Source organism: Pecten maximus, chromosome 4 (assembly GCF_902652985.1).
Source record: "Pecten maximus chromosome 4, xPecMax1.1, whole genome shotgun sequence".
Classification (NCBI taxonomy): Eukaryota; Metazoa; Mollusca; class Bivalvia; order Pectinida; family Pectinidae; genus Pecten; species Pecten maximus.
The window spans coordinates 18,402,067-18,419,615 of record NC_047018.1 but is presented as its reverse complement, the minus strand read 5'-3'; the positions used below and the strand labels follow the sequence as shown (position 1 = coordinate 18,419,615).

Genomic DNA, 17,549 nt, shown 5'->3' with positions numbered 1-17,549 from the left:
TATTTAACTGACATCAACATGATTAAACATTTCCACTTAAGTGTTTCAAACCAACTGTACATTATAGTTTTCATGGTCTGGATGAATGTAATGGTTTAAAATGTCCAAATGTACATAATGGTTTTAACCATCTTCAGGATTCAAACCAACTTCTACTAAAGTAGTTAAACATTTCTAATTTCAAACAAGCCTTTACTTAAGTAGTTAACATTTTAATTATTTTTTTCAAACCAACTTAAGTACATGTCATTAACATTCATTCTTTAGTTTGTCGAACCAACTTTTACTGAAGCGATTCAAAATTTGAACTTATGTGTTTAAAACCAACTTATACTTACTAAGTAATAGGCCTGGGTATTGGAAAAGTCTCAACAATGATATTATTGAAATATGCTAAAACAATACACAATACATATTGTAAATATAGGGGTGTCTGCTAATTTTTATTCAAAGTGTGTAATGTCTTTCAATATCTTGTAAACGAAATTGCTTATTCCTTTTTATTTTATGTCTTAATGCTAAGACACAGATACTAGCCTACTAGGTATATAAATAAATGGTGTTTTACGTGCAAAATATTGAAGAAAACTTCTATATTTGATTTTGTTTATCCATTTCAATAAATGTTTACAATTCCATTTTTTTAAAGTACATGTATATGTTATTTTATTAACTTGTGCATCGCAGAGTAGGCACATTGCCTTGTTTTGTTCAGGGCCGTGTTTGAAGTGCAGCCACACTTTCGATTTTTTCCCCAGACATACCCCTGGTAAATGTTGGCCTGTCGTCTGTCACCGGCCACCTATAACTGCTTTCATTTTCTTAATCCGAGTTACAAAAACGCATTTCCGTTTCCGTCTTGATGATCTGGATTAGGACAAGTTTTTCCTGTTTTTGTATGCGTAGAAACGTTATTTGTTTAAAGTATGGTAGTTATATATGTTACATGTACATACTTACTGTTCTCATTACAACAAATAAACCACTCAACTTATGTTTAACTTTGTTCAGGAGTCTTTTTTAATTCTAATTTTTTCTTGATACAATATTAGTCATAAAAAATGTCTACCAAAGGTTTGAAATGTAAAATTTGACATTGGCATAAACCAAATGACCTTCAGCTTCAATCCAAATTTTCCTTATTGGATTCTGGTCAACTTTTTCACAAAAAATATTTACCAGTAACAAAATCTGACCTTTGGCCTCTTGACTTCACCTATATTTAGGCAACTTCTAATTTTGCCTGGTGCTTTTATCAGTTTCCTTCATAAATGATAATCTTAAATGTCATTGTTTATCAGAAGAAATATTTTATGTTAATACTTATTAGTGTGACCAATTTTCAGTGCACTTCACGACCACTGTGTGGCAACTTCATGAATGCATGTAGGCAGAAACTGTCGAAAAACAAAAGCATAGCAACACTCAAGGTTTCAGGGCAATATATCATGTCCAAAATATTCATGTAGTGAGCTAGATAAAGTCCATTAATAATTAGTACATCGCTTACAGAAACAAACAGAATTTTTTCTTTCGCAACAACACCAATGTGTCTTTGTTTGTTTTTGTTTAACGTCCTATTAACAGCCAGGGTCATTTAAGGACGTGCCAGGTTTTGGAGGTGGAGGAAAGCCGGAGCACCCGGACAAAAACCACCAATGTGTCACTGTTTGGACATCTGCTTTCTTTTTCTTTTAATTTTCAGCCATTCTAACATCTTCCAAATAACAAGGTCTTGTATTGTATAATCTTGTTCCATATTGAAAATATATCATAAATCAAACACATAATTTTAGGAACTAATGTATTTTTTTTATTTCCACAGACACATAACAAAGAAATAATGTTGTATGAAGGAAAAAAGAACAACAGAAACATGTTGATATTATTAGGATCCTAACATCTACAGACCTGGATTTACTGATTATTACACAAAACATTATCACAGTCATCATCGGCAGTCTATTTGACTTTAGGAACTAGTTGAGTCATATGTATACATTTACCAAGTCCTTTTTGTTTAAAACATTTTTTCTCCACAAAGATGTAGTGCATACTTTTAACTTGTATGTAGCAGCAAAAATATTTGTAGATTACATCGGACATTTAATTCCGGGAAAGAGAAATATTTTCAGCATCTATATCAGAAACGAGAGTTCTTGACAGTATATTATGACAATTTATGACACGTAGAATACATAAAATCTAAAGTAAAGCATATATCATATTACCGGTACTCCATATTAAGAATTAAGGTGCTATTAAAAAGACATGAAGAAAACATTAATTAACCTACACCAGTTTGCACAAAGCTGAGAATATTGCCTTGTATGAATTAAAAGTGTTTTGTATGGATCATACACAAGTTTCATTCCTGTCACATTTTAACATATCTAACAGTATTGGATCAATAAAAATTTCTTCTCATGTTATAATATACAACTTCATTCATATTGCTTGGCTAATTTCAAATATTCATACTGGACTGTTGAATATTCAGGTATTTATTTTAGAGAACTGTTCATTCAATATATCACAATGCACTATTAAATTTGAAAAGCAAAGCTCACAAGAACCAGTATTTAAAGAAAAAAAATCCCACATCTAGACATATGATTATTTACAATAGGCTAAAAATTCTGTACAAAAAATAAATCCTGTATAAATTTAATACAAGAAATCAAAAATGTTTCATTTCGTGTACAAAAAGGCAAGCCCCAGAAATAAATTCCAAATTAGTTTTTCTCCCAATCTTAATCCTTTCGATAAATACAGTTAAATACATCAAATACTTCTTTAATATCGAAACATTATTATCAGTAAATTTATATCGTTATTGAAGACAAACATGTAAATAAACACTTGATTATGAAAGCATGATACGAAAAAATTAAAACAGATGACCCAACTTCTCTTTATTACAATATTAAGCAACCATAATCAAGATTTTGTGGCAATGGTTTTTTTTTCAAACAAATTATTTTCAAAAATGTTGCCTTTCCCAGCCACATAATAAAGATTCAGTCCCTGTCTCTTCGATCACATCACATATAGCAGCTGGTTAATGGTATTGAGGATCACAAACGATCACATATCTAAGACCTAGTTCCTCCTCAGCACAAGGGTCTCATCCTCGGCATGGTTTAGGTTGAAGTGTAAGGGGGAGGAGGGTTCTGATCCACTGGCATCTTGATAGCCTCTTCATACTTTGGAGGAAGGAGCATCTGAAAATAATACAGGAGATTTAATGTGCCAGTATATAAATCCCATGTTTAAATTGGGATCTTTGGTTGCAGCCTTAAAATGAGAAATTAAATGTGTATTATCACTATTTTTTTTTAGTGTGATTGGGCCACAGCAGCAGCATACTGGTAATCTTAAATGTTCAACATTTTATAACTGGTTTTCCAAGGACAGACCGATAGATGGGGTGAAAAGAGATATTCTTTTTATCAGAAAAGTTAGTAAAAGGAGGTATTAAGACTCACTGGATAAAACCATATATATTTTGTAAGTTTCAGTATGCCAATGAAACACAAAACAATTGACATTTTAGAAATATGATTTTGAATCTAAACCACACAGAATCAAGCTTTGTTCAAAGTGTCAGGATTGATTTTGAAGTGAAGAGATTAATCAATACCACCATTCACATGCAAGATACATGTACAGTAGTAAATAGATATAAGTCGTAGAAACTGTTATTTTCACTGAGTATTAGTTCATTCCTCTGTGTATGTTAATAGTCATACAGCCATCCTCATGATATCACAATCCTTACCATGATACAAATTCACACAAATTTTACCACCCACTATGAGTCTATGACTTCAACATAGCAGGTTTGCTTCAGTAAATGAGAATCACAAGGGATCTGTAACACCTTTCTCTTTACCCCTATAGCAGACATATCCTATTCTCCACATAACATGGTCGTCTATATAACTCCCAGGGACCAAATTTGAACAAATCACATTTCATAAATCTAAGCTTTGAAAATGACTGTTAACCTTAATTAATGCTAATGGAATATTGAATCTCAAACACATAAAGCTTATTATGTTAAATCCAACATGAAGGACTGTTTTTAATGCTGGAAATTTACTTCAATATTTTTTTTATTAACTGGGAAATAAATTCATAAATTAGTTCCAAAATATTTTTGATTCTGATTATTATGAAGGATTAACCTTTCCAGCCTTAACCTAACCCACCACCACCTACCAACCAAATTCTTGCCTCATTGATCAAATGTCACAAAGGCCATGATGTAACTGTGATATCATGATGGTAGGGTTGAGAGGCTACAAGACATACATGCAGCAGGCTTAACACATGAGTTGTCTACCTTGTCGTTTCCGCATACCTCAGTGTCGGGATCAATGGAGTACTCTCGCACTGAGGAACGATGGACCAGTCTCATCTGGAGGTACTTATAACATGCCCACACCATACTAATCATGTAGGCCTACAGGGAAAAAGCAGTTAATATCATGTTATTTTTTTCCATCAAACAACTATAAATGTTGATGATATATATTGTACAGGGAAAAAGCAGTTAATATCATGTTATTTTTTTCCATCAAACAACTATAAATGTTGATGATATATATTGTAACGGTTTTTACTGTTGGTTTTACATGATGTTTGAAGTACAATGGAAGTATTTATCAAAGCGTTATGAAATTGATAATTATTTTCAAAATACATCATGCATGTTTCTAGCAACATTATATTCCATCCTTGAAAAACAGTGCGAGACTGAGTGCCCCTTAAAAATAACCTTTCAAGTATGTGAAGGAGACCAAATCCAAGCAAACAAAGTCAATATAAAGTCATGTTCTAAAATTGACATACATTTTAAATCCATATATATTGTACACATCTAAATTATAAATGTCGCATCACATAGCTCTATCAGAACTCCTATTTGGCTTTAACAGAGTTTCATGTAGCAACTTTAAATATTATCTGAAAATAGTAGGAACTTGAATATGTACATATAAACATCTATTCAGTAAGGCAGATTTTATGATTGCTACTCCTTACCTGTAACAATTTCAGAGGAAATACATTAAAGTTTTTACTAGTCAAGGCTATAATCAAAGGCAACTTGACATGGTCTGGGTGTCAAGCTAGTGGGATTGAAAATCTTTGTCAATGCAATGTACGTTTTCAATATCAGTTATGTCTGGTATACTAAAATATTACCATTTTTTTTATCCAGAACAAAATCTACCATCATAAATTTTGTCAACAACTAATAAAATTGTCTCAATACTCACCTTCAAAGACAGGAAAAGGACAAGGAAGAGGAGACATAACAACATCAACCAATCTCCCTGGATGTTGGCCACACTGTCCAGACCAGGCATACATGACTATAAAACAAATACAAGTCTAAATATTGTACATGAGTAATTTTTGATAATATTAATAATTTGGAGTTTTATATACCACTATATTACAGCAGCATAACCGTACTAAAGCGGTTCACAAATTATAATCTGTGGCTATTGCACCTTTAGCAACCAGCCAATTTCTTTCTTAACTCCATGGGGCGTGAGCATGAGCCGAAGCTAACATTTCAGTTCTAGTGCTAACAGCAGCTTACACAAAACATTTCTTGAACTGCCCTACCACATACTCATTTACAGCTGAGACAACTGGAATACTACTGAGTGAAGTATCTTGTTCAAGGATACAACACAGCACCCATGTCTGACTTGAACTAATGATCCTTTGGTTATGTAACCATGTGTTCTACCACTAGACCACTATGCCTTTGCCTCTTGATAAAGGAGCTAACTATGTCCTGCTCTACATAGTTAAACATATATCATGTTATTTGTTTTTACTGTTCTTATAAATAAAACCTTTTGTCCCAAATGAAATCTTTCTGGAATTCTAAATATCCTTATATTTCTATACTAGTTTTAAACATTCATGTGACAATTCCAATATATATACCTTGGTATGAATTTGTTTTCTGAAGTTGAGGTTGAAATATGATTACTCACCAGTCCCTGTTCTTTGAGCCAGACTTTGAAGTTTGGAGCATATGAGAAATATCCAACCACGGTGAGACAGGACAAGCAAAAATCAAACACTTGTAGACAGAAAAATGGCAAGAGGTATCCTGGGCGGTTCTAAAATGACAAAAGTAATTAACAAAATAACTTGAGTTGCATAAAATCTCTGTTTTTTGAACATCTACAGTTTGGAATCCATTGGAAAATAAAATTTTATCTTCCTGTATTTTTTTTATTTTTTTTACATTTCATTTGAACTTCTTCATATTCTAGCGAACAAATGTGGCAATAAAGACTAATGTAGTGTTTTACTAGCCTTTTCAAACCAATGGAATAATATCATTATTCAACGAAATAAAACGGTTCATTCCTTTTATGGCATATATACACAATTTTCAAATGGGTCAACCATTGAATTTTTTATCAAAACTCTGACACAAGGTATAGATAGGTTGATGCATGTGATGATGAAGATACACATTTAAAAAAGTTACTCACTCTGATGGTGCCGTACAGCAGGAAAAGAGTAACAGTCAGTGTACATAGTGTAATGGCAAATCCTACACAGAGATCCTCTGTAACGCAAGAGACAGACTTGACTTATTTATCATCATGTCAGTAATCACTTCATATCTTAAATCATCACAAATCCTCGGGCAAAAGTTATATGTATGTTCTATTGACTGTATAGCTCAAACACTTCATTGCAAATGTAAAATGAGTTGCACAGACTGATCTCTGTGCTGGGTGGAACAATATATGCCTTATAGTGGTATATACTATCTTGTTATGTATATTCTATTGACTATATAGCTCAAACACTTCCGTCACCTTTACTTTCACTTCACATGTTTAATTTTCTAACACTTTGATGAATACCAGTCATCAGGAGTTACTTAAGTAGTCTCCAACTCATTAAACATAACTTGACATCATGATTAAAATCCTACTAAGTTTCAAAGAAATCAATAGTAAAATGTAGGATTTCAGACCAAAAAATTAAAAACGGAAACAAAGGAGAATAATGTTTGCAATAGTAAAATCAAAATGCCTCTCAGGGAAACACAACTAAAAGTCATGATTATAAAGGCTTCCAAGTTTAAAAGAAATCAGTTTAAAAATGTAGAAAATCTCCAGACAAAAAAAATCAAATACCGAAAATAAACAAAAGACAATAGATTCTACTAAGTGCTATTCCAGTAAAATATCTACCCCACCCCAGGACCCAAGATTTCGTTTAGGGGTACCACCTAGCGGGTGCATAAACAAGAGGCCCAGAGGGCCTGTATCGCTCACCTGGTTTCATGAGATATGAAACAAGAATGATGCTTAAGTATATTTGTCGCTGGTATTGCTATGTCAATATATATCATAAGCATTTTATATGGGTACATGTACATTGGTTTTATTTTAATACTAAAAATGCCAAAAGGTACATTAATCCTTGAAATGAAATTGACTTTTGGCGCGACCCCATAGGGATGCTACCACACAAATGTGAGTGATATCCATTGCTTAGTTTCAGAGAAGATCTTGTTTAGACCAATTGGCCCCTTTTGACCCTGCCTTCTGCCCCCTGGGAGTCAGCTCCTTCCTTTATACAATTTTGAATCCCTACCCCAATAGGATATGACTAATAGTCAAATATGAGCTGTTTCAGAGAAGTTGTTCATATCAATTTAGCCAAATTGACCCCTTTTGGCCAAGCCCCTCAGCCTCCAGGGGGTCAGCCCCATCATTTGTACAATTTTGAATCCTTAACCAAAGTGAATGCTACCAGTCACATATTAAAGATATCCATTGCTTATTTTCCGAGAAAAAGTTGTTTATATCAATTTTGCCAAAATAACCCCTTTTGGCCCCGCCTCTTAGGTCCCCTGGGGTCAGCCCTGTCATTTGTACAATTTTGAATCCCTACCCTAGGGGGTTGCTACCAGGCAAATATGAGTGATATCCATTGCTTAGTTTCAGAGAAGAAGTCGTTAATATCAATATAGCTATATTGACCCATTTTTGCCCCGCCTCTCAGGCCCCTAGGGGGTCAGCACCACCATTTGTACAATTTTGAATCCCCACCCCATAGTGATTGCTTCCAGGCAAATAGGAGCAATATCCTTTGCTCGGTTTCAGAGAAGAAGTTGTTTATATCAATACAGCCAAATTTACCCCTTTTGGCGCCGCCCCTCAGGCCCCTTGGGGGTCAGTCCTGTCATTTGTACAATTTTGAATCCCTACTCTTGGGGGTTGCTACCAGGCAAATATGAGTGATATCCATTGCTTAGTTTCAGAGAAGAAGTTGTTTATATCAATTTAGCCGAATTGACCCCTTTTGGTCCCGCCCCACAGCCCCCAGGGAGGTAGACCCCACCATTTGTACAATTTTGAATCCCTACCCCAAAGGGATTCTCACAGTCAAAATTGAGCAATATATATTGCTTAGTTTCAGATGAGAAGTTGTTCATATCAATTTAGCCAAATTGACCCCTCTTGGCCCCACCCCTCAGGCCCCCGGGGGTCAGCCACACCATTTGTACAATTTTGAATCCCCACCCCAAAGTTATGCTACCAGGCAAATATGAGCGATATCCATTGCTCGGTTTCAGAGAAGAAGTCGGTATCATCAATATAGCTATATTGACCCATTTTGGCCCCGCCCCTCAGGCCCCTAGGGGGTCAGTCCCATCATTTGTACAATTTTGAATCCCCACCCCAAAGTGATGCTACCAGGCAAATATGAGTGATATCCATTGCTTGGTTTCAGAGAAGAAGTCGTTAATATCAATATAGCTATATTGACCCATTTTTGCCTCGCCCCTCAGGCCCCTAGGGGGTCAGCACCACCATTTGTACAATTTTGAATCCCCACCCCATAGTGATGCTTCCAGACAAATAGTAGCAATATCCTTTGCTCGGTTTCAGAGAAGAAGTTGTTTATATCAATATAGCCAAATTGACCCCTTTTGGCCCCGCCCCTCAGGCCCCTGGGGGTCAGCACCACCATTTGTACAATTTTGAATCCCCACCCCATAGTGATACTTCCAGACAAATAGGAGCAATATCCTTTGCTCGGTTTCAGAAAAGAAGTCGTTTATATCAATATAGCCAAATTGACCCCTTTTGGCCCCGCCCCTCAGGCCCCTGGGGGGTCAGCCCCATCATTTGTACAATTTTTAGTCCCCTACCCATAGGGATGCTTCTGACCAAATTTGGTCAAATTCTGATCAGTGGTTATGAAGAAGAAGTCAATTGTTGACGGACGGACGGACGACAGACGACGGACGACGGACGACAGACGACGGACGGACGGACGACGGACGCCACGGTATGGCATAAGCTCACCTTGGTCCTTCGGACCAGGTGAGCTAAAAATCCCAATTTTACTCCAAAATGTAAACCTTTTTGATATATATATATATATTGATAAAAGAAAACTTTCAAACGTATCTTTATTCCAAAACAATTTGTGATGTTAGGGCTAAAAAAATAAAACATACAAATGTACTATTTAATCCAAGTTGTCACCTTAAATTTTACTTCTTTAATAATTTGGAAAAGAAATTATCAGGCATGCCTACCCCTGGTCATGCGGTTAATGTAAGGATCCTGATATGTGTATGGCTGAGCTTCTGCCACTTTGAAACCACTTCCATTGTCAAAGGCAATCAACTCGAAGCCTTGCTGATTTCCGGTGTCACATTTCTGCAGTGTAGGTCTTAAGACATCCGGGTTGATAGATGAGTAAACAAGGAAAGTTACCACCATCAAATTTGCAAGCTACAAAATATATAAATAAGTTGAATATTAAGAAAACCTTGTTACAATGAATTCTGTTTCTTCTTTTAAGTACAGGGAGAGTTAAAACTCAGCGACTCTAGACATAGCCTATGCCCTAATCAGCTACTTGGCCACCGGTATTCAGTTCATTCAAGCTTCACTACACTCCTCCTTTCTTCAACAAAGTCTTTGACCCCAAAGATACACCTTATACTGCCTTCCGTTAGTATTAAATTTGGTGCCAAATGTAAAACTGACTCATTTCCCATGCAGATTTGCCCCCACATATAGGCGATATACAGTTAGACAAAACTTTTACTTAAAGTCGCTATCGACAGGGCATTTTTATCAGGGACATATTATAAGATTATATTAAATTATTATATGTCCCTGATGTTATACATGGACATTAGTCTACTTTTCAGGGGATTTATTTGTATCTTAGTATACAGTTTCATTTGGACTGTTATATGGCAAACCATATCTACAATAACCAATCTCATTTGTAACGATTCACCGACAGTCTAATTTATATATAGCCTACTGCGCCATGAAATACTGAAATCTTTTTGGGTGACTCAATTTCCTTCCTCGTAGACTACAGTATACGTAGTTGGACATCCCCACTTTGTTCTCATTAAGTTAAAACTGTGTCATGTAGCAGACAGATACTTATATCAGACACTAAATTTGATAGATAACTAGGCCACAGACATAACACTAAATGTGGCTATTGTGAATAGGTCTAGAAATTTATATTCGTAAAATTATTGGTTTCGTCATGCTGATCGCCATCAACACAATGACGAGTAACTGTTCCCTTTTCTTACCAAATGCCACACGCCAAGGAGAACAGTTCCTGTCCTAACATGGCAACATAGACAACAGCGAAAAGCACTGCTGTCTCTGTTGTCAAATGTCATTCGCATTGTTTTTCTTGTAGCAGTTTCGTTTCTCTTCAGTTTCTTTACAAAAAATAGTTCGTCGGTCGTCGGTCAAATTATTGCGCTGTCAATACAAAATGGTATTCTTAACAGTACTTATGGACTGAATAAACTCTCGAAATTGGAAATAGTTTGTACTGACATATTATATGGTATTGTACAGATCCTATATGGAAGAAATGTATAAGATAACAACTTTGTATTATGGACTACTTTTCATATGGCGTGACATCACAGGAAATATCATTCGGCTTACCTCGGCTGATTCCGGTACCCCTCATTGAGCCTCCGTCCATCGAAATCATCTGATGTAGGTACGGAATCTGCCGAGATGGGACGAGTGGGGGTTTTCATCAGAGATTTGAATTAATCTTGAGCATTTACGTCTGTCTCATGTAGATGAACTCGCATTAAATAAGTATATGCATTTTATCATGGTAAATAATGAGGAGAGCAATGGAATCATGACATCGACATCAGATATTTTTTAGCTATCTAATTACAATGTACAGTTTTAGATACAGAGAATACAACATTTTTGGTGCAAAATTAAGATTACAGCGTCGTATGAAAGGTCGTTGATGACAAAAACGAGGTATAAACATTATATTTAACGCGTTAAATGTTTACTTAGCATTTAAAATGCGTTTAAAAAACAGAACTTCGTTAATTAATTTAACCAGGGACATATATCTTATTATACGTCCCTGATTTAACGCTTTAAAAGTTGTAGCTTTTTTCAACGCGTTTAAATGACTAAAACAGACCAATCGAATTCGTTAAATTGTTACATCGTACGTATATTCATGTCTCCCATATGATTCAGTTTCGCTGTTCTCTGCTATAATAAATGCCTATACCAGTATAATTAAGTTAGTGAATATAATATATAGTCTATATTATAAAAAGACGCAAAACAAGATCAGTCAATCATTGGCATTATAGTCAGAACTAAAACCAATCAAGTTCACCTTTTTCCACACTCCTTCCCTGTTGGACTCCTCATACTGTTTCCAACCCGGAAGTGGCCGCGGTGGCTGAGTGCTTTACCCATGCACGTGGGACAGTTTCCTAGCTGGTACTGACCGTAGGCCGGTTTTTTTCTCCGGGTACCTCCAAAACGAGACACGCCCTTAAATGAACCTGGCTGTTGATAGGACGTTAAACAAAACAAACTAAACCAAACATCCAATTGTTATTGAATTACTTAAAGAATGAAATAAATAAATAAAAAAAACATGAAATATCATTTCGTTCCCACGCAATAATATTTCCGTTCCTATGCAATTGTATTTTCATATGATGTCCGTTCCCAGCCCCCGTAGTACGGATTTTTACCGAACTTGTGTAATTTTTTTTGGCGAACTTATGGTGTCAGATGATATCTAAATGAAGCGTTGGAGGCGTTGCTGAAGATGCAGAGCGGCAGAGTTTTGCGGATTTTCTGCACAAATATGATATTTATTCCATCACAGTTAATCATAAATCCGAGTGTAAGCTTCTTTTCTTCATTAATCTTATAAATTACTGTACAACATACATCTGGCATTCGAACGAAGGAATGCCTCTTTAGAAACAGCGATAGCAAACTTAAATTGCCAAAATCCAAGATGGCCGAAAACAAAATAGCCGATTATGACAGAGAAATTTGTTATTGATACATTAAAAGTTCTTAGACTTCATGTTAAGATTCCCCATGTTATGACATGATTAAGAGTAAAAGTCAAAAGAAGGTAAAAGTAGAAAAAAATGTTGGTCTTTCATAGGATTGATATTCGATGGTTGGTGCCAAGTTCCCTCTGTAATCTCTTGTTCAGAATAATTTGTTGATGGTAGTTTGATTTCATGCATATTGATACTGACTAATACTAAGGGGCTAGTGGGAGGGGCCAAAATAGGTCAAATCGACTGCAATTTCAAACAAAACATTCTCTGGAACAAGTCATTGTAGAATCAAACACTCTTCATAGATGGAGAAGTCTTGAGGTGCTTTACCAAAATTAGGAATTTTTTTAACCTTAGGTCTCGTGTTCCCCTGGGGAGGGGTAAAATTTACTGCAGTATATATAGGAAAATATTATTTTTGAGCATCATTTGTTGATTTGGCATTGGACATAATTCCAACTTGGTTAGAAATATGTAATAACGGCATTAATATTGGATGGCAGTTTGATAGTATGTAAATATTGGCCCTGATAGACCCCGGGAGTTAATAAGCGGGACCAAAATGGGTAAAATTGACTGAAACTTCAAATCATTTCTTCAAAGATCAACACACCAGGTATGTTTGAATCAAATACTCTTCATAGATGGAAGGGTCTTAAAGGTGCTTTACAAAAATTGTGAATTTCATTACCGTGGGACATGACCCTAGATTCTATATTATTTTTATGTCATTATAGCTGATTAAATAGCGTGTAACAAGCCAGCGCCTGACATGGTCCAATGACTCCAGAGAGAGTAAAGTACATCTTTAATGTTTCCACTACACAAAACATTATACTTCCGATTGCTGTCAAATACTACTCTGTGAAGAGTGAAATTAGCAAAGAACAAATTGTGGATATTTACCAAAACCTCTGAAACACAGGGCTCTTTGTTAAAATACCCGCGACAAAGGTGCAAACAAAGTAATAGGCTAAAAATTACCATCGACGCGTCTAAACGGAGAAGTGCGATCGAACTACAAAATGTATATAAAGAAGAGGTTATACGGGGACTGTAGTATGAGGATAAGACTTTCTTGATAAAGTTAGTTATAGTTACTTTTAATAATTAAATGATATATAATTACGCTTTTCACTATAATTTAATGTTTATGTAAAGCATATTATTTAATAAAACAAGCATTTTCATATTACAAATGTATCCGTTAGAGTTATTTCCCCTTGTATAGTACAAAACCAATTTTAGTTTTAGTTATGTCAGTTTACATAGTTATATAAATAGTTTTTAACGAAGAAAATCTAATTTAATGGGATGTACTAATACATTCAAAGACTAGAGAAACTATATAATTATCTTATTATTCAAGAAAACAAGATAGTATACATACTCATAACAGACACGCAGGTACTGTATTATGATATTTTTAAAGAGTTGGATGTTGTCAGCATTCATACCTAACGGATTCATAAAAAAAAATCAACTGTCACCTCACAGGCAAGCTACAAACATTCATTCCAACATGTTATCGCATGACCTTGTGCCTCTTGACTATTTGAACACATTTGTCTTCTTATCAAAGTACTATCTCCCGATATTACGTGACTTTGGGCCTCTTTGTTAATGAATATACAGAATGTAGTTTAACAATTAAAGACCCATATTACGACCTCGAAAGTAACCTACGACCGTGTATATAATATGAACATTTTGGGAAGCTCCTATATATATAATCCCAAATGCTTCTAACCCAATGCTAGTGGACCAGTTTCTCTTCCTTAACTTCAAATTTTCCATGTTATCCAGAAAGTATTGCAGAACTTAAGGACGATTCGTAAACTAAGATTTTGGGAGCTCTTTATTCCAGGAGGCTCCTGGCTCAATATCATGGCATTTGAACCCATCAACCATGAAAAAAAAAAAACAAGAACATTTCTGACCCAATGCCGTGACCTAGGGCATCTTGGTTTGATAGTAGATTTAAAAAAAAAAAGATTTTAACACATCTAACCCTTGTGAACTTCATATGAACATGCTACTGTTTGATATCCTCTTTCAATTATTGACCGACTTCTTTAAAACTGGATATGCGTTAGTATCATGCCAATCATGCCTACAGGAGTTTGACGTTCTATCAATAAAAATATATATAAATATATAATAATCCATAACAGGGTATTTTTATATGGAGAATTACATATCCTTATTGATAGAACGTCAAACCCCTGTGTCCCGACACTTTATCAGTAGCCTTCTACCTCTGGGTCCCACGTGGGACAGTACCGACACGGACTTTACATTGATAAAGTAAACTTCGGTATCTCGAGCCCTGATAACTCGAAAACTCTTCTGACCTGGAAGTTAAAATTCCGTTGTGACATCTAAGATTCTTTATGAGATATATCTGAAATACTCCGGATATCTCGATTTTTGTGATTCCACTCACTTCGAGAAAACGGGATACTGCTATATCTACGGTGCATACTCAAGTATGTGGTTACGACCAGCATTTTGATAGAGCAATTCTTATTCAGCATTTCATACATCATCAATGTCACTTTGGTATACGACGGGTGTATATTGTTCTCCGAATAATACAAAAATCTTTATACGGCCCGTAGAGACTGTTTATCTATTAAATACTCCACCGCAACAATAGACCTCGGTATATCATCTGCAGCTTCCTCTTGTTTTCACCGATAGCGTGGTAGTGGAATATCACACTACCTACGTATGTAACTTGTCGAGTTCGTGATATTTTAAGGCGATAACATTTCAGAATGATCACCTGAACCCACCATCTGTTTTTTATTGCGCTACATTTATATGATGTATTCAGGAAATGTTTAAATAAATACGATACGTGTTTGCTCTCTTTTCATACCATGTAATGGAAGTATTTTCATTATCAGTGACGCCTAAACCAACGCCATGGCTCCGTTTATGGGGTATACATAACATCATCAAATATAATCATATGAAGATGACATTTAACGAGCAGGAAATATGATGTCGGAAGGGAAGGGGTGTTTGAAATGTGTTTTTCAAGATGGCGGTCATGGTGGCCACCTTGGATTTCGGACCGACCAGGAAAATAACAAACACTTGGTCGGCTTAAGTAAGAAAAGTTTTTTCACACAGCGCACGGTGGACGAGGACGGACGAAGCAGGATGGCTATAGGTCAATCTGACATGAACCTGACCTTTCGGGTCAGACTAACGTAAAAAGCGATTTTTATGCAATTATGTCATATTTCGTCATTACTTTTACGTAATCTAAATTCAACATTGCAATATATATGACAAGAGTCTTGCTATAAGACCCTGATCTGCCTTGGTTTATATACCTTTATTATTTGATGAAAAGGCTGACCCTTTTTCTTTATTCCTTAAGGTTCCATAAACCTTGCCACTTTTTATGGAAACAGGCAAGACACTGTCTCTCTTTGGAATCTTTGGAATAACCAGAGAACTAATTATGTAAATATTTAGATCTCTGAAATAACCTTTATTGAAATCGCTCAACAGAAAGAAAAATAAAGTAGTGCATTTAATGAAAAGATGATGACAAGAAGTTATATATTTTTTCCATCCGATGAGTTTTCAAGACATTTAAAAGGATCTTGATTTTTACCCCCTTTTCGTGCTAATTGTGGTATTTCTTGTACATGCAGACAAGAGTCGGGGAAAAAAACTGACACTCGACCATGATTTGTCGCGTTATTGAACTAAGCTTATTTAAACTCATTAACACCATTTTCTGAATTAAGAAGGCAAGCTCCTGTCCTCATACCCGCAGACTCGGTGAAATGTAATAGGTTAATCACGTTTGGCTAATATTCCTGTCGCTAGAGGCTCCCAAGAGTCTGGTTCACTCATTTTGTACGGGCATCCTGAGACTGTTGTAGAAATACGTAGAGGGAATGTATGTAGTTCATTTAATTCAGTATGGGGAGAGTTAAAGAATGGAGAAATCAGAATCATAGTGCAGTTGAGGTAAGAATCCAAGTTAAGTGGTTAGACGCTACCAACTGCCCTCTCTCCCCATCCCCCCTTCCCCTCTCCCCATCCCCCTTCCCCTCTCCCCATCCCCTTCCCCTCTCCCCATCCCCCCTTCCCCCTTCCCATCTCCCCATCCCCACTCCCCACCCCCCCTCTCCCCATCCCCCCTTCCCCACTCCCATCCCCTCTCCCCATCCCCCCTTCCCCTCTCCCCATCCCCCCTTCCCCTCTCCCCATCCCCCTTCCCCCTATTAGCACGATAATTAGTACATCAGTGATCCCTATTAGCACGATAATACTCCACCCTAAAACTATTTAGATTAAGTAATACTCAACCCTGGTAAAACTATTTAGATACTGTATATAAGTACATCAGTTACTTTATCTGGAAAAGTTGACCGTCCAAACAGCTTCACAGAACGTGTTCCTTTGAGATAGCTTTTCATTGACAAATTTCTTTCATTATAAAACAAGAGACCTGAGAGTGATATTAGCACCCAACATTAAATTATCTAGACTGAAATTTTCTCATCTTTCCTCTTTTCCTCTTGGTCAATGAAAACAAGTGGAACTCACATATGTAGTATTATAAAAATCTACTCAGACTTTCTGATAAATAATAACTAACACCACTTACTCAAAATATGACTGTTTCTCAATCATTTTGTTGTAACATAGGACGGAGTTGGTCCCTCTGGCCTATAGCCACCAAACGAGGGATGATTGATATGTCGTGAGCCTCGTATTGAAGGAGGTACCCAAGGATGTTCTTTTAAAGTCCTACTATTCACTGACTATAAAGGGCCGTGTACCCAAGGACTGGTCTCATTTGGTTAGTTTATATCGACGAGGTAGCACCCTAAAGTAAACAAGACAAGCGGTGTTCGCAAAATGGACAAAATCGGTGAAAGAGCAGTGACCCAAAAGTTGCATAAAATAGGGTTAACACCTAATATCCATAATTATATGGTAGCAACACTAGGGAAAGATGCCCCTTCATACACTACAGTGAAAAGGTGGGTATCAGAATTTAAGCGTGACCGACAGAGCCTTGACGATGATCCCCGTCCTGGAAGGCATGTCAATGTTGCAACATCAGAAATGGTCAATAATGTTCATTGTATTGTTATGA

At 36.1% G+C, this 17,549-nt stretch overlaps 1 protein-coding gene across 2 annotated transcripts; it reads right to left on the bottom strand.

Moving 5' to 3' along the window:
- Positions 1 to 1,790: 1,790 nt before the first annotated feature.
- Positions 1,791 to 10,819, bottom strand: LOC117325416 (lysosomal-associated transmembrane protein 4A-like). 2 transcript variants are annotated; one of them, XM_033881599.1, is made up of 7 exons: positions 10,637 to 10,819; positions 9,608 to 9,806; positions 6,531 to 6,607; positions 6,021 to 6,149; positions 5,286 to 5,381; positions 4,349 to 4,468; positions 1,791 to 3,224 (listed from the first exon to the last, which is right to left on the bottom strand). In XM_033881599.1, the coding sequence occupies exons 1-7, from the start codon at positions 10,733 to 10,735 to the stop codon at positions 3,144 to 3,146; spliced, it is 801 nt and encodes a 266-aa protein (XP_033737490.1). In that variant the 5' UTR covers positions 10,736 to 10,819; the 3' UTR covers positions 1,791 to 3,143. The 2 variants fall into 2 exon arrangements, with proteins under 2 accessions (XP_033737490.1, XP_033737492.1); XM_033881601.1 differs by having other exon boundaries at positions 2,896 to 3,224; positions 4,367 to 4,468.
- Positions 10,820 to 17,549: the final 6,730 nt, after the last annotated feature.

Excerpts from the sequence above, each read along its gene's own strand:
- LOC117325416 (XM_033881599.1), bottom strand. The coding sequence starts at position 10,735 with ATGCGAATGACATTTGACAACAGAGACAGCAGTGCTTTTCGCTGTTGT. Across the intron at positions 6,608-9,607 it reads CATTAACCGCATGACCAGGG|AGGATCTCTGTGTAGGATTT; the intron begins GTAGGCATGCCT and ends CTTGCGTTACAG. Across the intron at positions 6,150-6,530 it reads TGCTGTACGGCACCATCAGA|AACCGCCCAGGATACCTCTT; the intron begins GTGAGTAACTTT and ends TTGTCATTTTAG.